We start from the raw sequence: 25,764 nt of genomic DNA on the forward strand, positions 1-25,764 counted from the left end.
CATCTTCTATATTTCGTCGTTGATGTTCGACTTCCTTGCTTGGCGTGAGGTAGAGTCGCTTCTTCGGCTCTTCGTTGCGGTTTGACTTAGCTCCTTCGACGACGTTCCCTTCCTGTCGGATGGGAAGTTACGACATTTTGAGAGGAGGCAACGACGGGAGCCCGCTCGATGTGAAGGTAACTATCTTTCTCCCTTTCGCACGCTTCTTCGGCCAAATCCCGTAAATCCGCCGAATTTCAGGATTTACTAAATCCGAGATTTACGGTCCAAAGTGGGAGACAGGATTTATTCCGCCGTGGGATTTAGCGGGCGCTCAAATCCCGTTCGGCAGGATTTGGCTTAAATCCTATTCAAATTCTGCATAAATCCTGTTGCCAAACAGTCCCGGAGGGGCTGTTTGCTTATGTTTAATTTAGATTCCTATGAATTTTTTCTTGTCTCTAGAGCTAATTGTTTGGCTATTTCTATGTATTTTCTTCGCAGATTTTCTGGGCATCTTCGGGCTTCAGATTACTGCGCATGCGGTTAGAAACTTGGTCCTTCTCCTGATCTGGAGGACCCCTCTAAATGCAACTTTCCGTTTACTGAGTGATTGATTTCCATGATTTGGATCTGTTTTATACTTTTATTGGCGGACACCACATTAAAGACTAGGCATTTCGATCTCTTTGAAATTTCATATAGTTTGGATGCTACTGGAACTTTGATTCAGCTTGATATATTTTCTTGACGTGCATATTTTCTCGAGCGATCCATTTTTTTCCCTCCAAAATCATAACTGGATTATGGGTATGCATGATTTCTTTCGTCAGCTACACAGACAGTAAATTAATGCACTCATGAACAACTCCACATTTGGGCCAGGAAGCCCGAAGCCCTTTCATGCCTATTCTAGACGGGACATTGATTTGGAATCTGGAAACTTTAGAAAACCCCGACAACAAAAAAGTTTAGTGTCCAGATTTATTAGAATGATCAAATCTATTGGAAACCAAATCAGCTATATCTATAAGCTGCATCCACTTTTAGTTTTCATTGCCTCGTTAATATTTGGTTTGGCTGTGTTGATTGTTCTGTCTATGTATGAAAATAGTTTCCTGCTGATGAAGCAGCAAAATGACAAATTAAGTTTAGTCTATGGTTCTTATCCTATGAAGAATTTGCATAATCTTGTCATGGTGGCTGGACATTCCATTTACATTAGTAGCACCTGTGGGAAGTTTGATAGTGAAGATTCCTGGTTCTTGGAGCCTTATCAGAAGCATCCAGGTCAAGCTGCTACATTCATTGCTCATATTAAGGAGGGAGTGAAGATTGCAGCTCAAGATGAGAACGCTCTTCTTTTGTTTAGTGGAGGGGAAACACGTAATGGTGCTGGCCCTCGGAGCGAGGCCCAAAGTTACTGGGCTGTTGCTGAAGCAAAAGGGTGGTTTGGTAAGTTATTTGACTTATTCTTGTTTCATATAGTTGCACTATCTGGCTTGCACTAGTTTAACTTGAAATTTATGATAAATTAGAGAAATAATTTGTTTTTAGTATGCAAAATATGCTATAATTGAAATATTCACTCATATACAAAAAAGTATAGGAAAATGTCATAAGACTGATAAATGCTAGCACAATTGTTCGGCCTGTTTGATGTTTAAATTATCAACTGATTGAGTTCTATCTTCATTTCCCCCAAATATCTCCGATTTGTGCATTTAGTGCTGAGTAAAGTTTATTACTGCTTAATGTTGCTGCTTCTACTTTCTAGAGAGCGGAGTCAGTATCAAATATTTTTTTGTTGAGTATGCAATAAAACTTATTGATTGATTCTGATAATATATATATATATATATATATATATATATATATATATATACACACACTTAGCTATTAAGCTGGAATTCAACATTATAGCTGTTAACTTTTTCCCCTTTGATAATGCATCTCTCAGAGGCCTTGTAAGTTCATCAAATCGACATTCAATGGTCATGAGAGCGTGCTAATACCCGTCTATAGTGATTTTGCAGTCTCTTGTAGCTAAATGCGCATTAATTTTGCACTTGGTTCGTCAAAAAATGATCCCCAGAGCTATCAGCTTTGGCTTACAATATGTTAAAAAATTATCATGTCTGTGTATGGCCAACCGTAATCAAGATCAGGAATTCTGATGCTATATCAAATAACATCATAATAGGTTGGCCTCAGACCTATTTCATAATCCTGCTAGAAAGATCGACTTTAAAAGATTTTAATATTGAACTAGTTACTTTCATCTTGATCTGAATTCTTAAGGATTCTCCCCCTATGGAATCTTTATCTGGTAGGCTACAGCTGCAATCAATTGAGCATTAAGGGTCAGCTTATCTAAGCATTTGTCACTTGAAAAGAAAATCCAAAAAATAGATCACATCTCCAATTAAAAACCAACTTTAGAAGGCATACGACATGCATCTTAGGGCTTTGAACTTTTTGTGCATTAAATGATTTGGTCATTGTAAATGTCTAGAATTTGATGGCCCAAAGTTTATATATTTTTAGAATCAAAAGAGAGAATCTATTGAGATTAAGTGAGAGAAAATGAGGGGAAGAGAGACAATAATTCAAAGTGGTTTTGAAATGCTGGGAAAAGATTCCTTGCTTTTCTAGTTGTCTCGTCTTCTATTGATGCTTCAAAAAGAAATTAATCAAGTCTTTAGAACCATCATCCTTTGAATTGTTGCACCCATTAATACCTAGATGTTTTGATTCATCATTGGAATGGATGCAATGAATGGTCACCTATTTATGATGAATTGTAATTCTTCCCATCAAATTGATTCTTGTATTAAATGCCTCATCAATTACTTTGATGTTCTTTCACGTTTAGCCGAGGGTAATTATTTCCTATGTTGACGAGCTAATTTGATGACATGGGGGTGAACTTTGACATTTGAGCGTATTTGAGTTAAGTGAATTCTAATTTGTGTTATTAGTCTGATTTATCTTGACTATTTATTTAATATTTATTCTCATGACATGCCCAATTTGAGACACACGAGCTGTTTTGATTTGATCTCCATGAGTAGGCATACTAATTTCCCACATTTGTTCCTCCTCATTTTCAATTATTTTTATGTCAAAAATAGATTTTGAAATGAGGAATCACAACACCTATAACTTTCTTTTGTGATGCTTTGCATGACCTCCTCAATGATATTGCTTTTGAATTTTTTTTTTTTTCAGTTGAGAATGATTTGCATGAAAGTACTTGCTCCGTAGGAGGCATTCCTCTTAAAGATGCAAAGGATTTAATCAACCTCGCAATAAGCTTCACTGTCTTTATTTTTGTTGATTTCTCTCTTTTAAAACCAGAGGTTACAATACCATCCAAACCAGGGCTTCATCCAAGCTAGTCTTTCTAGAGATATTTCTTTAGCTTCTCCTACCATAGGTGGCTCTATCGCCAACCCTTTGCCCTTCGTTTTGCTAGTCAGTAGGTTGTCCCATAAAGAGAAACAATTAGACAAAAAGATCGTTTTGTTGAGATTATCTTGATCATTCTTGTTCCTTATCGGGAAAAGCTCTACTTGGGTGCATGTCTAAACAAAGGCACCAAACTATGAACGATGAGATTTGGCATCCCGAAGTTCATGTACTTTTAGAGAATAGAGATTAGAGAGAGACTCTGAGTTGTAAGAGCGAGTAAGAGAGAAAATAAGAAGAAAAAGGCAAAAAATTAAAGTAGTTAAATTTTTGTGACCTACATCTATGATAGAGGATGGAAAGTTGTCATGATTTCTCTTAATTAAAAGTTTATGTTTTGAGATGTGTGGAACCATTGTCATCTTTATCGTCTCTTTTTTTTAATCCCTCTATGAATTCCTGAAAGGGGAATTCAGTTTTTCAGAATTATACTTTGAATCATTGCATCCTTGATGCCTAGACCATGTCATTCAATTGAATGGAAACAATGAATGGCGGCTTCTGTATGGTGAATGTCCATCTTTTGTTGAATAATTCTTCATTGTGAAAATCTCATTAGGTACTTAGACATCGTTTCATCTTTTTAGCTAAGAGGAATTATTCCCCATGCAAGCTAGCTGATTATGACCTTCGAGTGAATCTTAGCCTAACATATTATAGCCCAATTTGCCAAATTGGTTTTGCTTGACATTTCATTTAGTTTTTTATCTTTACGAAATGACCTCAACAACTAACACATTAATATTTAGTGCCTAAGTTGTGGTACATGTGTGGCCCTAGGGGTGTCAAAATGAGTTTTTGGGTTGGGTTCGGGTCCAACCCGAAACTGCCCCACCCTCAATTGATCCAACCCTAACCTGACCCGATTACACAAGCGTTTAAAAATCTGAAACGAACCCTACCCGCCCCAAACCCAGGTGAACTAGACCCAACACACTAACCTTGGCGAGGGCGAGGCTGAGAGCGGTCGCAGGTCCGAGGCTGCCAGCACGAGTGCAAGGGGCCAGGGGTGAGGCAGGCCGCAAGTGAGTGGCAAGTCACGGGCCCTGTAAGGGAACCTATATTCCAAGTTCCTATCCTAATTTTAGTTTCATGGACTAGCTTCTTTGCCCACATCCGTCCTTGATGTGGGAACCCTTGCCTATTAACACTACACCCGGGCATCGGTGCAGCGGCCCTTTCACACTTGTCACTGTATTTAGGCCATACAGCACGTCGCTTCCAAGGGACACCCTAGCATTAACACAATTTCTTAAAGGATTCATGTCATTATTGTTCGACAAGTTTTACGCTGGCTGTCGACTACCTAACATAACCCTCCACTTTTCTCATCCAGGACTTGGGACCTGGCAACGACAGTGTTTAAAAAACCAGTATAGATACATAAACAAAAATGATGAACAAACTAGAATGAATAAACTTTGATCAATACTATAAAATTATAAATTTTCCTCGTGGTTGGATAAAAAATAATAAGAAATGAATTAATATCTCCAAAATCCAAAAATAATATAACAATCGATCTTGTTAAACCCAGCTCAGACTCGTGACAGTGTAAAAAATCTTTTGAAAACAAAGACCTAATTAAGAAAAAAATTGGATATGTTTAAAACTTCATTCTAGAAAATATATATGATAGAATAATATAGCAAAGTAATTAGTCAAAATCTTGAGTTTCAAAAATTAAGTCTTTGAAGATATCAACTAACAAATGAATTTTTCCAAGATTTAAATGTTTAAAAAAGAAGGAAGGTTAATTTCTTGTGGGCTCATTTTGTACCTCTTGTTAGTTGTTTGACAGACTTTGCTCATCTTTTTATTTTTGATACACATTATGTATCTTTCAATTATTTGATGATCATTATGCATCTTTTAAGTTTTTTTTGGGTCCATTTTATAGATCTTGTCATTTTTACGAGCAAGCTCCCTTTTGAAACCTTTGAACACTCTCAATTATGAGAATATCTTCCATATATAAGAGAAGAAAAAAACTCACTATCTAATATAAGGAGGAGTAAACCACAAAGTAGAATTATATTCATATGATAATTTCAATAACCTGATCAAGAAAGCTTGAAAGTGATTTAATGACTTTGAACATTATTCATATGAGATGGATTACAAAAAGAAGATAGAAAAGATCTCAATTTCAAAGTCCAATTTTTAATTTGAAATAGTTTTTGCTTCGAAAGGAAAATTACATCCCTAAGGAGTTAGGGAAGAGAAATAATCAACTCCCTTTAACTGATTTAGGCATGCCAATCATTATTTATAATTTTTTTTTTTAAAAAAAAGTAAGGCAAAAATGTCATTCTAATAGTGGAAAAAAATGAATGAAAAAATAATATATTACTAAAAAATAGAAAATAGAAGCACATTGACAGAAATAATCATGCAAAAAAAAAATAAGATAAAAAATAAAAAAAATTTCTAGTTCGGTAATCACAAAGTTCATTTATTTATGTCTATAACACCTAATATAGTCCTTAAGATGCTAAAAATTTTAAAGACCAGTGGTTTAGTAAAGAGTCAGCTAGTTGATTTTCAATTGTTACATGATGTAGCTCAATGTCTCATTTAGTAACATGATCCCTAATAAAGTGATGCCTTATGTCAATGTGTTTGGTTCTAGAATATTTGATATAATTTTTAGAGATGTAGATTACACTAGTGTTATCACATAGGATTAACATTGTGCCTACAGGTAATCCTAAATATAGAATCTATTGCTTTAACCAAAGGACTTGGGCCATACAATTTCCTAAGGCCATGTTTTTATCTTCAGTAGTCAAAAGTGCAACTGAGTTTTATTTTCAACTGGAGCAGGAGACTAAGGATTATCCTATGAATTGACATATTTCATAGGTGCTTTTTATATCCACCCTACACCTTGTAAGGTCTGAATCAGAATAACTTATAATCTAAAAGGAAGTGTTATGCCTTGGATACCAAATTCTTAGGTTTTAGGTTCCCAAGAGATAACTAAGTTTTCTCTTAACTACAGTCAGGTGGGACTCCTTCTGATTAGCTTGATATCTAGCACAAAGGCAAACACTAAATATTATATCACGTATGCTAGCTATCAAGTGTTGTTATACCCCTTATCCACCAATCTTGCCTTATTCCTAACCACCACACAAGAATCATTCATTTTATTCTTAAAGACCCATTTGGTTCATACAAAATTTTGGTCCTTAGGTCATTCTACTAGCTCTTAAGCATCATTCCTAAAAAATTAGTTTAGTTCCTCTTGCAGGGTTAGGATCCATAATTCATCAGAAAGGGCTTGTTGATGTTGGTGGGTTCCTTCATTGAGAAGAAGGCAGAGTGGTTTACTTCTTTCTAAGTTCATGTCTAGTTTTAACAACTTCAGAAGGGTTTCCAAAGATAAGTTATTTTGGATGACTTAAAGAATATATCCATTCTCTAGGCAAAGTATTTTTAGGTTCTACCCATTCCTCTAGATTTATAGTTTCTTCTCCTTGGGTAATCTCACCTACTTCATCTTCTTCATCAAACCTAGACTTCTTAGAATCAAATTCATCAAATACTATACGAGTAGTCTCCTCCACCACCAATATCCTCTTATTAAACACTTTATAGGATTTCCCTACTTTTGAATAGCCTAAGAATACTCCTTCATCAGATTTTGGGTCAAATTTTCCTAAGAGTGATTTCCCATTATTTATAATGAAAACCTTACATCCAAAGTCTTGGAGGTGAGAAAGGTTGGGTTTTTTACCTTTAATGATCTCATAGGGTGTCTTATTCAATTTGGATCTAACATTCACCCTATTCAACACATAATATTTTATATTCATCACTTCCGGCCAAAAGTATTTTACAAGTGAATACTCAACAAGTATCTATTCTTCCTTTTAACTATCCCATACTACTGAGGGGTTCTAAGAGCTCAAAATTTATGACTAATCCTTTGCTTCTCATAATAAGTTTCAAATATCTCATTTTTAAACTCTCTGACATGGTCACTATGGATGGTCAAGATATCACAATCTAGTTTTTTTTTAATCCAAGTGAAGAATGATTTAAATTCATCAAATGACTCACTTTTATGTGATAAAAATCTAGTCCAAGTGAACCTCGAGTAATGATCGATTATTATAAACCTAAAGATCTTTCCCCATAAGCTTGTAGTGCTAATGGGTACAAATAAATTCATGTGAAGGACTTCTAAATGTTTAGAAGTGTTAATATCGTTAATGGAATGACTAGAGGATTTGACTTATTTTGCTAATTGACAGGCATCACAGGTGGTCCTCAGTGAATTCAAGCTTGGGGATCCCTCTTACTAAGTCTTTTTAGTTTACTTTTCTAAGTATCTTCTTGCTAGTATGACATAACCAAGACTCATAAGCAACAGTTTTTAGGCAAAGGGTGTTCTCAAAATTAATATAATTTAAATCTAGCATGTAAATATTATTCAATCTTTTTTCAAGCAGCTTATTTTTTCCATTCAGGTTTATGATGCAACTAGCAGTTAGAAATTTACTTATGTAGCCTTTCTCACATAGTTGGCTTATTCTTAGTAGATTATATTTTAAGCCATCAACAAGTAAAATATTTTCAATTAAAAAGTTCTTGGAGTTTTTGATCATACCTGCACCCACCACTTTCCTAGCAGAGTTGTCTCCAAGAGTGACCTTGCCTCTAGCCCCGGCCTCTAGTGAAATAAATTTATTAGAATCTCTAATTATATGGCATAAGTATCCACTATCCAAGTGCCACATACCCTCATAAGATCTTGTGTGAGAGCACCCCTACAAAATCATCATATATCAAATTTGGGAATCCAAATAAGTTTGGGTCCCATCTTATGGAGAGAACAATGAAATGTATGCATGCTATGCTGTAAATATTGAACTTTAGGTCTCCACACTAAATGTGTTATATGATAAACGGTGCATGTGTGGGAGATATGTTCTAGCATGCCACAAGAGAAACATCTAACATCAGGAAAAGGGTTTACTAGTCTACTTGGGTTATAGTGCCTCTTCCTAGGTTTAATGATGCATGTTGATCTGATTGATTATGAAACTCAAGCATTATGGGTGGTTTTTTATTTTCTTTGAAAGCAATTAATTTAGCTTCTAAAAAGTTATTTGAATTTTTAAGAATTAAAATTTCTATTTTTAAAGCATGCTCCCTACTATCTAAATCAGTTGCAATAGTGTCTAAGTCCTTGTATACATTTTCTAACTCAATATGTAAACTTTTCAAGGAGTCATGCTCATTTATTAAATCACGATGCATTGATCGAGTCAAATTCATCCAACAAAGTCATATGATTGCTATCCAGAGTAGAATGATCTTTCCTTAGAATTTCATGCTCATTTTGCTGATTTAAAAACTTAGTTTTAAGACTAACATGCAGTTTCTTAAGCTTCCTATACGAAGAATGAATTTTTTTAGAAATTTCAAATAATTGATTGTATGTTAATTAACATACCTCTTCTTGGTGAGTGACTAAGAAGATCATCCTTCATCATACTAAAGTTTGTTATCTCCTCTTCAACTTTAGTTTCAGAGGAGTCTGATGCAAAATCTACCCAAAAAGCCTTTTGGGTTATTAGCTTGCCCTTTTTGAACTTGAGTTTCATCTCACCCTTCTCTTTGCTTGGGTGAGCCTTAATTATAGGACAATTAGATTTTATATGTCTCGGATTTCTGCATTCAAAGTAAATCACTTCAGAAGAACCTTTAGAATTCTTGCTATTCTTACCTTTGTTCCACTTCTGATGGTGTTTTTGCTTCTTTCTCAAGAAGATTTTGCATTGCCTTGTAATTAAGGCAATATCATCATACTCATAACATAAAGAATCAATGTCAGAATCATCAGCCCTGAAGGCTACAATTCTTTCCTACTTTTTCTCCCCTGCATCAAGTTGTCTTTGGTTCACTCCTTTCTTGTAAGGAATGAGTAATCCAAGTAAGTTATCTATAGAATAAACATTCAAATCCTTGGATTCAGTTATATCACTAATCTTAGCATCAAAGGAAGAAGGTAAATATCTCAAAATTTTGTTTACTTTCTTATGGTTTGTTAGCTCTTTTCCTAAGGCATGCAGGGAGGAGACTATTTGTGTAAACCTAGTATATATTTTATATATTGACTTAGTATGTTTCATGCAAAAACATTTGTAATCATGAAGTAAAATATTTAACATAGTTTGCTTAACTTTACTTGTGCCTTCAAATAAAATGCATAATCTATCCCAAGTTTCTTTACCATTTGCACATGTTAAAACACGCATGTAATCTTCAAATTTTCGTGCACATAAAAAATAGTTAAATATTTTGTATTAAGTTATGCTAGATCTCTATCATCAAAAGTCCATTCAGAAAAAGGAAGTTTAGTTTTTAGGCCATTAATTTCACATGTTGGTGTAGAATAATCTTCCTTTACAAGCATCCACATGCGATAATTTATTGATTGCAAAAAGGCGGACATGCGAGTTTTTCAAAAATCTAATAGTATATTATCAAATAAGGGTGGTTGAGTAATGTAATACCCTTCGTCCATGTTTTGGTTACTAAAGTTAACTATGGATCTTTAATTCAATGTTTTTGAGAAATTGATATTTTGAATCCTGCTCTGATGCCTTCGTTAGGATTGTTAAGCCCTTATAAACTAGCCCTTGACTAACTAAGTGTGTGTGTGTGGGGGTGGGGGGGGGAATTGGTATTTTAAAAATTCCTAAAAAAAAAAGAAAAATATTTTTGAGATTTTGATATTTTTAAACAAACTACTTTTATCCCAAGACAAAAGCAGAATAATGTCATTAAAAAAGAATTATGATATTTCAACCACAAAAATAATCAAGAGTAAATAATACGAAAATGTAGTACAAGAGTTAAAATAGAAAGAATACACCAAATTTTTTTAGTGGTTCGGTGAATGTGACCTACATCCACTCACTGGAGCCTTCCCTCTAGGTATTGCACTAAAGTTATAGTGTCTCTCCTCTTGATCCCATAGTAAGGAGGAGAAGCCCGTATAAAATCTTTTTACTAACCCCTATGAGGCAGAGAACCTAGACTCCTTTTGCTTCCTCCTGAAGCAGATAGAGAACCCCAACTCCATTTTCTTCCTCTTGAAGTAGGAAAAGAACTTTGATCTAGTGTTAATGGAGGCCTCCCTAGAGACACCAAGGAGCCAAGGACAATGATTGGAGAAGACACCTGAATTCTTGCTTGGAGCAACCTTTATGAACACCTCACCAACTCCCCCTCATAAGATTTTCTCTCTCTCCCAAGCTCTCATTCACCTTCTTTAAGCTCTCTCATGTCAAGAAACTAGCAAAAGATTTTTTTCATCAGCTAATAAGAGAGTTTAAATAGATGGTTCTAAAAATGCCCTAATTTTTAACTTGCTGTTAAAGATCATCAAGGATGATTATTATGAATCTAATTTCAGGAAATAAAATTTTGATGATGGTAAACATTTCTATTACTTATATTTTTCTATGACTGCCTTACCTACTAATGTTTCAGGTCCATAAGGTCGAGTGTAAATCAAGCCAGTTTAGGACACACATGCTCATGAAAAAGATTTTATTTGTTTTTAATTTCTTCTATTTTTTATCACATCATTCGAGATGATCCAAAATCATCCTGGACAATCAGTCAAAAATAGAAACCCTAATTAGGGCATCCTGGTTAAGATAGCTATAATTAAGCAAATCATCCTGGATGATATTATCATCATCCAGAATGATAGGTTAAATCAGAAAGAATCAGCTGCCACAACCTTTATAGGCATGTTTTATTTTTAGACATTATTCAGGATATCATCCTGATGATGCATTATAATTATGCTTAAATTAGTTTAGTAATTAAGAAAAGTAATTAAGTTTTGATTTCTTGATCATATTGTCCTAGATGATCGCAAGATTAGCCGGGATGATTGGTTAAACAAATCTTAGTTCTTCCTAGATGACCTGAATGATGCTCTATACGATATGTATTGATTTGAACTAATTATTCAGGATGATCCAAAATTGTCCTTGATGATCAAGTTATTTTTTTATCATCTAGACATCCATCCAGGGAAATATTTTGGACGATATATGATGTTTTGTACTAATCAGCCTGAACAATAAGTTATTTTTTCATCATTTAGATATCCATACAGGTGGATGGTTTGGATGATATTTGATGACTTAAACTAATCATATAAGATAATATAATATCATCATGGATGATATGAACAAAGAAACCTTTTACTCATCTAAACTCTCCCAAATTATTATGGCTGATTGAGCTAAATTTGAATTGATCGTATAGGACGATCAGTCAATTATCCTTGACGATCTTTGATGATTAGTTGCAAATTAGAGAAAATTTGAAGCCCTTCTTTAGAAGATCTCTTGTTTTCTCAAAAAGAGATCTTTTGCTATTATCTTGACCTAAGAGAGCCAAAAGGAGAGGGAGAGCAAGGGAGAGAGAGAGAGAGAGAGAGAGAGAGAGAGAGAGAGAGAGAGGGGATCTTATGAGGGGGAGTTTGTGAGGGGTTTCACAAAGGTTGCTCCAAGCAAGTATCCGAGTCATGTTCTCTAGTCATCATCCCCGATTCCTTGGAGGTTCAAGAGAGGTATACTTCAGCAACTGATTGAGATTCTCTACTTGCTTCAGGAGGAAACAAAAGGAGTTGGATTCTCTACCTGCTTCAGGAGGAAGTAAAAAGAGTTAGGATCTCTACCTCACCGGGGTCAATGGAAAGAAGTTTTATATGGGTTTCTCTGCCTTACTTTAGAGGAAAAAGGATATACACCGAGTTTAGTGTAATACCCGAAAGAGAGGCTCTGGGGAGTGGATGCAGGTTAAGTTAACCGAACCACTATAAATTTTGGTGTGTTCTATATTATTATTTTTTTGCATTTAATTTCTGCACTTTAATTTTTGTGGTGATTGTTTGGTTATGTTTGTGATTTTGTTTTAAGAAAATTTTAAATACCAATTCACCCCCCTCTTGGTTAGCCTCGGGACTAGTTCATAAGGGCTTAACATTCCTAACAAACTTTTAAGTGGTATCAGAGCGGGATTCATAAAAATGAGTTTTTTAAAACTTTTGAATTTCGATCAATGTCTATGTTTGGTAATCATAATACCATGGAAGGGTATTCTATTACCCAACCACATTTTTTTTTCATAATATTCATTTTAATTTTTGGAAAACTCATTGCTTACGAGTAAGGGGTGAATCAAAGACTACTTAATGTAGGCGAGAGGAAGAAGGAGAAGACTGTGGCACTGAAGGCCAACGATACATATACTAATTCTTCTAGGTCTGAAAGTAATGATGTTGTTTTAATCACTAGGCAATTCAAAAGCTTTCTAAGGAAAAATCACCAGCACCATCAGAAGTTGAATAAATATAAGGGTAGCAAAAATTTTAAAAGTTCTTCTGATATAGTTTGTTTTGAATACAGGAAGCCTAGACATGTTAAAGCTGATTGCCCTACACTTAAGGCTCACCGAAGTAAGGAGAAGGGTGAGGAGAAACCTAAGTCCAGGAAGGACAAGAAGTGGTTCCAAAAGGCATTATGGGCAGATTCTGCTTCGAACTTCTCTGAAATGGAAGCTGAAGAGGATACAACAAACTTGTGCTTGATGGCTGATGATCATCTTGGTTAATCTGACCAAGAAGAGGTATGCAAACTAACTTACAGTCAATTACTTAAAGTTTCTAAACAAATTCATGAATCATATGGAAAACTTAAGAAATTGCATGCTAGCTTGAAATTGGAGTTTTTAAATTTATAAAAAGAGCATAAAGTTATTTTTAAACATCACCCCATACTTGATAGCAATCACATGTCATTACTTGATGAGTTTTATGAGTTAAATAAAAAGCATTCTAAGTTGGTCATTGAGCATTATTCATTGAAAGCATCCTACACCTCAATTGAAACTGATTTTAAAATATATATTAAAGAATTTGAGCATAGGGAGCACTATTTAAAAGTTAATAATACCATTTTTGAAAGTGCTAACTTGAGGTTCAAAGCTGAATTGAAAACACTTGAGGAAAATAGGAATCCACCAACTCCTGAATAGTTTTTCAATCTTAATCCAAAGCCAAATTTTTTGAAACTTAGGAAGAGGCAGTATAACCCGAGTAGATTAGTAAATCCTTTTCCTAGTGTTAGATATTATTCATGTGGCATGCTAGGGCACATTTCACACACTTGCACTATTCACCATAGTACTTATTGGGTGCGGAGATCCAAACTTTATGATTCACAACATAACATACATGCATCACTTCCTTCTTTTCATAAGAAGGGACCTAAATTTAGTTGGGTTCCTAAATCTGAGGTTTGATGATTTTGTAGGGTTACTCTCATAAAAGGCCTCGTGATAGCATGTTTTACTTGCATAGCGGAGGCTCATGACACATAACTGCATGAACTTGTTGCTTAATAAATTCTGATTTATATATTTTTTGATCAATTGCTCGTTATTATTTTCTATTTTTTTTATTTTGAGTGTTGATTCTTTATTTGCTATTATTTTATAGTGTTTTAATCTCTGATGTTCTCTTTTTATTTTTCTTTTTTGTCATAGCTAAAATGATATTTTATGCCTTATTTTTGTTTTTAAAAATTTGTAGTCAATGTCTGACATATCTAAATTAGTTAAAGGGAGAAATACCGTTGATTATTTCCCATCCTCTAACCTCTTTTAGAGGTGTAATTTTCTTTTTTAAATAAAAGTCTTTATCAAATTAACAACTAGACTTTGCAATTGAGACCTTTTTTATCTTGCTATAGTAATCTATCTTATATATATATATATATATATATATATATAATGCCCAAAGTCTTTATATTACTTTCAAACTTTCATAATCTTGTCATTGTATCATATGAATTTGACTCTATTTTATATTTCATTCTTCTTTATGTTAGAGAGTGAGTTTTTCTTCTTTAATATCTGAAAGATATATTCACAACTAAGAGTATTTAAGATTTTTGAAAAGGAATCTAGTTTGCAAAAAAAATTATAAGGGCATAAAATGAGCCTCAAAATAAAGAAAAACTAAAAAGATACATAATGACCGCAAAAAATTTGAAAGATACATAGAGTGTTTCAAAAAAAAAGCAAAATATGCGTAAAGTGTGTCAATCAATTGATAAGAGACATAATATGAGCCCACAAAAGGCAGGCTTCCTTCTCTTTCAAACCTTTAAATCTTAGAAGAATTCATGTGTCACTTAATATTTTCAAAGGCTTGATTTTGAATTTCATGATTGTTACAAATTACTTTAATATATTATTCTACAAGATATCTTTCTGGAACCAAGTTTTGAATGGATCTCTTTTTCTTATTCAATTAGTTTTTTTTTCTTTCAAACCTTTAAATCTTAGAAGAATTCATGTGTCACTTAATATTTTCAAAGGCTTGATTTTGAATTTCATGATTGTTACAAATTACTTTAATATATTATTCTACAAGATATCTTTCTGGAACCAAGTTTTGAATGGATCTCTTTTTCTTATTCAATTAGTTTTTTTTTTTTGAGTTAGGTCTTTTATTTTTAAAAGATGATTTACCCTAAGAGAAGTCTGAGCTAGGGCTAACATGATCAACTATTCTACAATTTTTTAGATTTTGATAATGTTAACTCATTGTTCTTATAAATTTTTAATTCAATCACATGAAGAACTTATCATATTCGTGCTTTGATTAAAATAAAATAAAAAATAAAAAAACATTTTTTTGTTCATTTTGCCATTTTTATTATCTTTTTTGTATTTTATTTTTATCTTTTACTATTGTTTTTTATGTTTTTGGGCTTTCTTAGATCATCTCCATCCATCTTCATAATTTCAATCTTTGTTCACATAATTCTGAATGATATTCATATCATCCTGGACGATACATTCAATCCACTCTTAAAATTCTATCTGACGGCTGGTATAACTTTTATGTTTATAATCATCCTAAATGATCCATCATCATCCTGGATGATCTGATCATTTTTTGTGCTTCAATTATTTATGATCATCTTGGATGATCCTTCTCATCCTTGATGATCTTCACAATTTCTGCTCAATTATTGGTAATCATCCTGGACAATCCACCTATTTATCCTGGATGATCCATGTGGCAAAAGTTGTCACACATTTTAAATTCGACCAGTACAATCAATTATTACTCTTCATACTCGACGATCCACCTAATCATCTTGGATTATCTACTTTTTCAATGGTCATCCAGCATGACTCCTCAGGATGATCACATGTATCTTATCATCCCAGATGATGTCTGATTATCCTGGATGATATAAATGCCTTTTTGACCAATCATCCCAGATGCAATAATTTCACTTAATCGTCCTGGATGATTCTACGATCATCCTGGATGATTCATCCATTTCATTATAAATTGAGGCTCTCAAACATTTTTTCTCACCCAAGCCTTCTCTATTCATGCTTGCTCTCAATGTTTCTTTATTTTTCATTCTCACGGCTGGTGGCAAGCGATCTAGTATGTCTGATGAAAGCTCCTCGAGGGCCAACCTTGACCCTCATTTCATCGAGGCATCCGACCAAGCCGCCTATCTATATTATAAGATAGCCAGGATCACCTTATCACAGACTGTCAACCCACATATGCTTTCTTATCCTATTATCGACCTTTTTGCACACACCTCTCTGACTTTTATCCTTACACTTGCCATTCCCTTTAATTATGAACTACTTTTTAATTTTTTTGCTAGCCTTCGAATCAACTCCTCCTTCACTGCACTTCATTCTTATGTTAATAAGCATCCTGTTGAGATCACGTATCAAGATTTTCATGAGCTCATACAGTTATCCACCATATGAAACAAGCTTTACCTCTTGTCTCAAGACCCTGATTATGATTAGGCTGCGGCCAATCACTTTCTTTGAAACACTACTATCTCTTATCATGTTGAGGAGTCTACTATCTTACTCAAAGATGCTAGGATAATCCAACATGCCCTTTGTACCTCACTTATTCTAAAAGCTGGTGATTGTGTCCACATTACTCCACTCCTTTCGATCACCACTTTCTACATCATGGACCACCATAAATTCAATGCTACTGATCTTATTTTCCACTATATTGAGCACCTTATGAGAATTAGAGATCCATGACATAGAAGGAAGCCTAACCTTGCCCTCAGACACCTCATAGCCTATGTCTTGGATTCCAAATACAACCTTCAATATCCTACCCCTCCAAACTTTCAGTCTACCTTCTACGCCAATAACTCTTTTCATGTTCTTCATAGTACTCATCTCCACCTGGAGCACAAGAAAGCTGAGGGAGCAGAGGAGGAGGTTGCTCCTACACCTATTCTTATACTTGCTCCACCCTGCCAGAACTTTCAGCTGGACCAGCTGGTGGAGCAGTTTGACCATGGAAATATGGTTCGAGTCCTACATTTATGCACAGGAGCAACAACATGTGGAGGATGTTTCTCGATTTGATTCTTACATGGCTTACCAGCAATGCCAGCACGACCAGGATATGGCCTAGTTCAGGGAGTAGTTTGCTACATTTTGTATATTTTTTTTGCCACCACCACCACCTCCTTCAGATGATCAGGGGTCATCCTACTTGTAGTTTATTTTTTTGTATTATATTTTATGTGATGCACTTTATTCTATTTGGTAGTTTCTTTTCGTAGTTCCCTCCTCCTTTTTGTGATGTCAAAAGAGGGAGTAGTTGTATTATTTTATGTTTTTTAGTTGTTCTGTGTTTGTCTTTTATGTTGGTTAGTTGTATTGTAATCATCTTTTAGTAAAATTTGAACTTCTTGATTCACATTATTTTTCCTTGTGATGTTTCCATTTAACTGCTTAAATTATTTTTATTTACCATCATAAAAAAGGGGGAGATTATTGTAAATCTGATTTCAAAAAAAATAATTTTGATGATAGCCAACATTTCTATTACTTTTGCTTTTCTATGACTGCCTTGCCTACTAGCAATTCAGGTCCACAAGGTCAACTGTAAATCAAGCTAGCTCAGAACACACACGCTCATGAAAAAAATTATGTCTTTTTTTGTGTCTTCTTTTTTTTTATCACACCGTCCGGGATGATCTAAAATCATCCTGGGCGATCATTCAAAAATAAAAACCCTAATTAGGGCATCCTGGTTAAGGCAACCGTAATTTAGCTAGTCATTCTGGATGATATTTTCTTTTCTCTCTCTACTTGCCACATAAGCACCCACTAATTCCCCTTTTAATTCTCCCTTAATAACCGCTTCTCTTTAATTGAAAATTTGGAGGTTTTTATTGCAATTAACCTCTCCCTCCAACATAAGAAAATCTGAAAATTCAAATTCAGATTTTCCTTTGGTCTTCATCTAGCTCACGGCTTCAACCTCCCTCCCTTGTCTTCTTCCCGCCCTTCCTCAATGTTGAATGACGGATCCGGAGCTTGAATGGGGATTAGTATTCCACGCCGACGGGAGCATTGATATCCTACGCTCGCCTTGCTTCGACGTGGGATTTGAAGACGACGCCACAATCGAAGAGTACTTGGAGCGAGTCGTCCCGATCCTCGCAAGTATTTTCGACCGACAATTTCGTGGTTACACTTGTACGATCATTGGACGCCATCCGCCACCACCTTCTCCGGTGAATACCTTTCCGGCAACAAAGTCTTTCGTCGCCTTCATCGTAGTGGTGCTCTCCATCCTCGCATGGTTCTTTCGTCTCCGCTAAAGCCCAAGAGTGAACGAGAGAGAGAGAGAGAAAAGGGTACTCAAGGTGAACTTATTTATTATTAATTGTGGGATTTTTTTTATGAGCATTTAAGTGTTTCTTTTATCCTAGAATGCTATGAATTGTTTGGTTATCTCAAAGCAAATCTTCGCCTAAGCAAGTTAATTACCTAGAACGATTTAATCCTTTATTTTGTTGGTAAGAAAATTTGTTTTGTCAACGTTTTGGATAATCTTCATTTTAATTTCTAATCGCAATTCCTACCTTGATTCACATCACAAGCATTTTCAAGAGTCATATGCAGAATTGCAGATGTTTTTCAGGCAATATATTGCTTTGCTGGAAGGTTTCCTTCGATAGTTCCAAGCAACAGCGAATGATTAATTCTACTTCTACTTCCCCACTAGTTGTTACCTTGAATACACGTACTGTTATGATAATTAGAGTTTTCGGTGACTCCCATTGCATTTCTGTTTTTAATTGGACCTTAACCTACCGAAGGAAGCTCTAAGCATTGCATAACATCAAAAGATTCAAAACCTTGAGACCTACTTAGGTTTATCATCATCAAGCTAGCTACGTGGGCTTTGGAAGTAGGATCTGCATTTTCCTTTACTATTTTGTACGATGGTGTATGTGGCATAGGATTTGTTTGGGTTAATTTTATTATAGATTTTTTTTAGAAATTTTGAAAATGTAGAATTTTAACTTTCTTAAAACTACCACACTCTTGTAGACAGGGGCAGAACTAATCTCTTTTTCAAGGATAGGCAAAATAGAATTGTGAAATGCACAATCTTATATATGAAATTGAAAGATGATTTTTTTTTGTTAGAATTTGGGCAAGTGCATTTATTGAAGGTTGACACAATAGTTAAAATGCATATTCTTCTAATAACAAAAAAGATTTCCGGGTTGACAGTTGCCCACTTTGAGTTCTTTCTAGTTCCGCTCATCCTTGAAGATATTATTGTTAAAAGCTACTTCTCATCAAATTTTTGTTGCAATTTTTATAAAGCAACAAGAAAGTTATGACAAATAGAATTGTGGCAATGATCTGAAAAACAGAGCAGTGTAAAAGTTACCTCTAATAAACCCTTAGTTGGTACTCAAGAGACGGCCCAGTTAATTTTCCCATCTATCCTGAATAAGATCAACTTCTTCTAGTATTGAGTCTTTGGGATTGTTTGTTATCCTATTTTAGGTAAGATTTAAGTGAGATTAAGATTAAATTACGCTAAATATACATTTGAGAATTCTAAATCCTATTATTTTGATAAATCTCACTTGATCCCCTCCCCGTTTTGGTTAAATTTCATAATTCATAGAGTATAATGAATTTAGATATTTCTCTCTCGTAAATCATAAATCTGAAATAACAAACAATTTAGCACGATTTAACAAGATTCAAAGTTGTCATGCCAAATCCTCTAAAAATTTTAATATTTCACAATTGAGATTTTACCATAGCAAAAATCATATTGATTCTTATCATAGTTTTTGCTGTTATCTAATGTTCTGGTATCAACAAGGAAAATAATTTGTGTTTTCAATTTTCTGATATCAGGTTGTCAGCTATGATTTCAAAAAAGAGAGGTTTTCTGACCTGCACCGATCTTCAATCAGATTCCCAGAAGAAAGATTTTTCTTCGTTGGCACCCCAACTACTCCTGATTCAAAGGATGCAGCCATGGCGGGGGAAGCCATTGTCAGAGCTCAGTTCCAGGTCGATCCTTATGGCTGTACAGGTTCCCTTCAAGACAAGAGACTTAAAAGGGATCCATTTCATCGGTCTGTTCCCTATCCTGGAGGATGCCCTGAACTGAAAAGCTTGTTCAGCTACTGTGGCCCCGCTATTTATCCAGGCGCTCTCCCATGGTGATAACTATTTATTGCATTAAAATCACAGAACATAGCCTTCACAGCTGATTTATATTGCAGAGAAGTAATGCTGGTCAAATAATTTAGGTGACTTCGGATCTTCTTGAGGAAAAAGTTTGTCTTGTGCTTCTTGGGAGAGAGAGGGAAAGGGAGAGAGGGGTGAGAGAGAGAGCCAAAAGAGAACAATCTTATTACTTTTTTAAAATAGATGCTTTATTACAAACGATAGAATCTATATATAGATACTAACAATAGCACAAAAAAATACATTAGAATCTAAACTAAAAGAATAATAAGATTCTTTCTTTTAGTTTAGGTTTTTTTTTGTAGTTTTTTGTGCTACCATCAGTATCTAATATAGAAAAGCAATAAGATTGTCTGATTTGGCTCTCTCCCTCGCCCCTTCTCTCCCTCTCCCTCTCTCTTCCAAGAAGCTTGAAGAGAAATATCTTATTCCTCAAGAAGATCCTACAAGTAGTTTGGTGGATTGGATATGTTCAATTGTGTTTACATTGGAGCATAGAAGATCTGAAGCTTGTAAGAATTTTAGTGGTTGATCGATTTGTATAAATGCTTGTAATGCTTGCTGATAATATTATATCATAGTTACATGAAATTCGTTGTATATTTATTTGATGGTTATATCAACTCATTTATATCAATGTTATCAGCACAATTCCTAGAACACTTGAGATTCTTAGAACACCTTAGATATTTTGACATGATTTATCAACTACTCATTTGCCTTACTCACTGAACTTTATATAGATTAACATAGGGCCTAAGTTCACTCTTCTATGGGCACAAGTACATTATTTGACAAGTTTTATTATGTTGAAATACATATTTTTATTAACTTCAAACAACCATTTGGATTCTAAGAATCAGCTGACAATTAAATAGATGATTCTTTATATTTTTATTAATGAAATTAACAGCAAATCTTCTTTTTTTGTTAATTTGGAATATCATCACAAAAATTCTCTCATTTTTTTTTCAAGAATTTAGGAACACAATATTTGGACTCACAAACAATACATATTTTATATATATATATATATATATATATATAACTCGAAGCTAAGACTTTTTAATTGATGGTCAAAGCATCCAACAAACAAATCAAAGAGAGCTGAGTAAAAGATTGTATCTGCAAAAATATAAAAAATATAAGTTATCATGCCGAGATATTTTTATTTTTTTTTATTTTAATGATTCTAGGCTATGATGCATAAATTTTGACAATTATGTACTGTTCTACCAACCAAAGAGAGCTTTATATTTCAATCAAAATTTTGATTTTTTGTTTTGTTTTGGTATATCCAAAATCTAAAATTTTAATATTATATACTTATCATTTATAGATAGCTTGAACTATTTCGCAACAGTACAAAACATACATAGCAGTACATTGCATCAAAATTAACAAAACATTACATATATTAAAGATAAAAAACGCATAATAATAACATCTGAGATAATAAATAAACGTCCAAAAATTTATCATTTTACATAAAATTTTATATAGTTGATTTACATAAGCATGTATTTTTTTTAACATTGCAACAATACAAAACATACATAGCAGTACATTGCATCAAAATTAACAAAACATTACATATATTAAAGATAAAAAACGCATAATAATAACATCTGAGATAATAAATAAACGTCCAAAAATTTATCATTTTACATAAAATTTTATATAGTTGATTTACATAAGCATGTATTTTTTTTAACATTCGACATATGAATTTTTTAAGAATGCATTCTAAGTGAATATGTGTGAAACAACACAAAAAACACACAAACCATTGCTGCCCATTTTACAAATTTCGCGTTAAAATATTTGGGCTTGTTTGAGAACTTGATGTGCCTTGAAGGTGAATAAAGTTTTGTTATATTTGCCTTTATGACATATTTCTCTGTTGAAAAATTAAGCTTAGCAAAATATATATTGCCTAACATTGTCGTTGCTAGGTCCCAAATCCTGGATGAGAAAAGTAGAGGATTGCATTAGGTAGTCGACAGCCAGGTCGAATAATCATGACATGAATCCTTTAAAACATATATTGCCCCATAATATATAGGGATTTTTACATACATAACACTCCAAACATTTGTATTTACACATCTCACACCCAAACTTCAATTTTTACTGTTATACCACCTAAAAGTCATAACACTCACCAAATACAACACTCCGTTTGCTTCACGTTAGAAACCAGTTCTACCATCAGCTCTTCTGGTCGACGAATTCACCCGTCCACTTTCTACTTCTTCGGACCATCGAGGTGCCATCTCTGATCCACTTCCACCTCCTTCAACCTCCCCGTTGCCGCCGATTCCACCATCGGAATTCCCCAATTGACGATCGGACATTCCTCCAAGCCGCTGCCACCAACTGTGGCCCTCCGATGGACCCTATTATGAAGAGCGGCGTCAATAAGGAGATCACGCTAAACGAAGAGAAAAGTGAATCGAAGACGACGCAAGCAGCTAAATACAAAAAGAATCTTGAAGCTTACAACGATAGAGTTTCTTCCAAACAAAAATAAGAGCATTTGACACGCTATGAAGGTGCCTTAATTTTTCCGTTTCCCCGACGAAATCATTTTTTTAACCTGTGTTGATGAGTTTCTCTCTTTGCAAATTCTGGGGATGCTTGATTCAATCTCATTTGCTCTAAGAAATAGTAGCAGCAAAAATTAAGGAAAAAACATGTGCATAAAAAATTAAGGAATAATTGTCATCATGTTGTTGAGTTAAGACAAAACAATAGTAGAAAAAAATTCATATAATTCACTGGATTTCTATGCAACTAATTGCAAACAATAGAAGCAATTGCTTCATAACCACAGTTAGCAAAATCATTTATTTCACGGATTGGAGCTGCATAATGACAGTTAGCAACTAATTTGCACGTCTAACGAGTATTTTTTCACGAACTTCAGGAAGAACATTTTCATCGGATGGAGAAAATGATCAGTGTGTGCCGAATGGGATTCAACTGCTAGATGATAAGTTATGTAATCTATGAAGATTAGAAAGAAAAAAAAATATAGAGAAGGAAGAAGATGAAAAGTAAAAATGGATATTGGAGTGGCTCCCCTCTCTCTCTTCCATGGGATCGACACAACGCCCTTTTTTGTGAAACAGAGCTGGCGAAGAGGTGTTGCAAGGGAAAGTAGCTGCTTTTTTTTTTTTTAACGGGAGCAAACAATGTTGCATTTGGGGAGTGTTAGGACTTTTAGGTGATGCAATAGTAAAAAGTGAAGTTTGTGTGTGAAATATGTAAATAGAATTGTTTTGAAAAAAAAGTTGTTATGCAAGTAAAAAACACCTTTTAAGCTTTTTCTTTTCTTTTTATGATGGCTCTGCAGAGAATGCAATGTCATCTTAACAAGTCTCCATCATCTGTTGCTCATGTTTTTCTCAATCGACAACAAAAGTTTTATTCCATATGTGGCATAGGATTTGTTTGGGTTAATTTTATTATAGATTTTTTTTAGAAATTTTGAAAATGTAGAATTTTAACTTTCTTAAAACTACCACACTCTTGTAGACAGGGGCAGAACTAATCTCTTTTTCAAGGATAGGCAAAATAGAATTGTGAAATGCACAATCTTATATATGAAATTGAAAGATGATTTTTTTTTGTTAGAATTTGGGCAAGTGCATTTATTGAAGGTTGACACAATAGTTAAAATGCATATTCTTCTAATAACAAAAAAGATTTCAGGGTTGACAGTTGCCCACTTTGAGTTCTTTCTAGTTCCGCTCATCCTTGAAGATATTATTGTTAAAAGCTACTTCTCATCAAATTTTTGTTGCAATTTTTATAAAGCAACAAGAAAGTTATGACAAATAGAATTGTGGCAATGATCTGAAAAACAGAGCAGTGTAAAAGTTACCTCTAATAAACCCTTAGTTGGTACTCAAGAGACGGCCCAGTTAATTTTCCCATCTATCCTGAATAAGATCAACTTCTTCTAGTATTGAGTCTTTGGGATTGTTTGTTATCCTATTTTAGGTAAGATTTAAGTGAGATTAAGATTAAATTACGCTAAATATACATTTGAGAATTCTAAATCCTATTATTTTGATAAATCTCACTTGATCCCCTCCCCGTTTTGGTTAAATTTCATAATTCATAGAGTATAATGAATTTATATATTTCTCTCTCGTAAATCATAAATCTGAAATAACAAACAATTTAGCACGATTTAACAAGATTCAAAGTTGTCATGCCAAATCCTCTAAAAATTTTAATATTTCACAATTGAGATTTTACCATAGCAAAAATCATATTGATTCTTATCATAGTTTTTGCTGTTATCTAATGTTCTGGTATCAACAAGGAAAATAATTTGTGTTTTCAATTTTCTGATATCAGGTTGTCAGCTATGATTTCAAAAAAGAGAGGTTTTCTGACCTGCACCGATCTTCAATCAGATTCCCAGAAGAAAGATTTTTCTTCGTTGGCACCCCAACTACTCCTGATTCAAAGGATGCAGCCATGGCGGGGGAAGCCATTGTCAGAGCTCAGTTCCAGGTCGATCCTTATGGCTGTACAGGTTCCCTTCAAGACAAGAGACTTAAAAGGGATCCATTTCATCGGTCTGTTCCCTATCCTGGAGGATGCCCTGAACTGAAAAGCTTGTTCAGCTACTGTGGCCCCGCTATTTATCCAGGCGCTCTCCCATGGTGATAACTATTTATTGCATTAAAATCACAGAACATAGCCTTCACAGCTGATTTATATTGCAGAGAAGTAATGCTGGTCAAATAATTTAGGTGACTTCGGATCTTCTTGAGGAAAAAGTTTGTCTTGTGCTTCTTGGGAGAGAGAGGGAAAGGGAGAGAGGGGTGAGAGAGAGAGCCAAAAGAGAACAATCTTATTACTTTTTTAAAATAGATGCTTTATTACAAACGATAGAATCTATATATAGATACTAACAATAGCACAAAAAAATACATTAGAATCTAAACTAAAAGAATAATAAGATTCTTTCTTTTAGTTTAGGTTTTTTTTTGTAGTTTTTTGTGCTACCATCAGTATCTAATATAGAAAAGCAATAAGATTGTCTGATTTGGCTCTCTCCCTCGCCCCTTCTCTCCCTCTCCCTCTCTCTTCCAAGAAGCTTGAAGAGAAATATCTTATTCCTCAAGAAGATCCTACAAGTAGTTTGGTGGATTGGATATGTTCAATTGTGTTTACATTGGAGCATGGAAGATCTGAAGCTTGTAAGAATTTTAGTGGTTGATCGACTTGTTTAAATGCTTGTAATGCTTGCAGATAATGTTATATCATAGTTACATGAAATTCGTTGTATATTTATTTGATGGTTATATCAACTCATTTATATCAATGTTATCAGCACAATTCCTAGAACACTTGAGATTCTTAGAACACCTTAGATATTTTGACATGATTTATCAACTACTTATTTGCTTTACTCACTGAACTTTATATAGATTAACATAGGGCCTAAGTTCACTCTTCTATGGGCACAAGTACATTATTTGACAAGTTTTATTATGTTGAAATACATATTTTTATTAACTTCAAACAACCATTTGGATTCTAAGAATCAGCTGACAATTAAATGGATGGTTCTTTATTTTTTATTAATAAAAGTAACAGCAAATCTTCTTTTTTTGTTAATTTGGAATATCATCACAAAAATTCTCTCATTTT

At 34.1% G+C, this 25,764-nt stretch overlaps 1 protein-coding gene across 1 annotated transcript; it reads left to right on the forward strand.

Annotated features, from left to right (window-relative positions):
• Positions 1-25,460, forward strand: LOC110097738 (uncharacterized protein C57A10.07). The gene is made up of 6 exons (XM_028699593.1): positions 1-176; positions 484-1,434; positions 8,425-8,431; positions 16,737-16,875; positions 19,750-20,034; positions 24,460-25,460. Exons 2-6 carry the CDS (start codon positions 840-842, stop codon positions 24,772-24,774), a joined length of 1,341 nt encoding a protein of 446 aa, XP_028555426.1. The 5' UTR covers positions 1-176; positions 484-839; the 3' UTR covers positions 24,775-25,460.
• Positions 25,461-25,764: the final 304 nt, after the last annotated feature.

The sequence above is a fragment of the Dendrobium catenatum genome, unplaced genomic scaffold, assembly GCF_001605985.2.
Source record: "Dendrobium catenatum unplaced genomic scaffold, ASM160598v2 fragScaff_scaffold_1344, whole genome shotgun sequence".
Lineage (NCBI taxonomy): Eukaryota > Viridiplantae > Streptophyta > Magnoliopsida > Asparagales > Orchidaceae > Dendrobium > Dendrobium catenatum.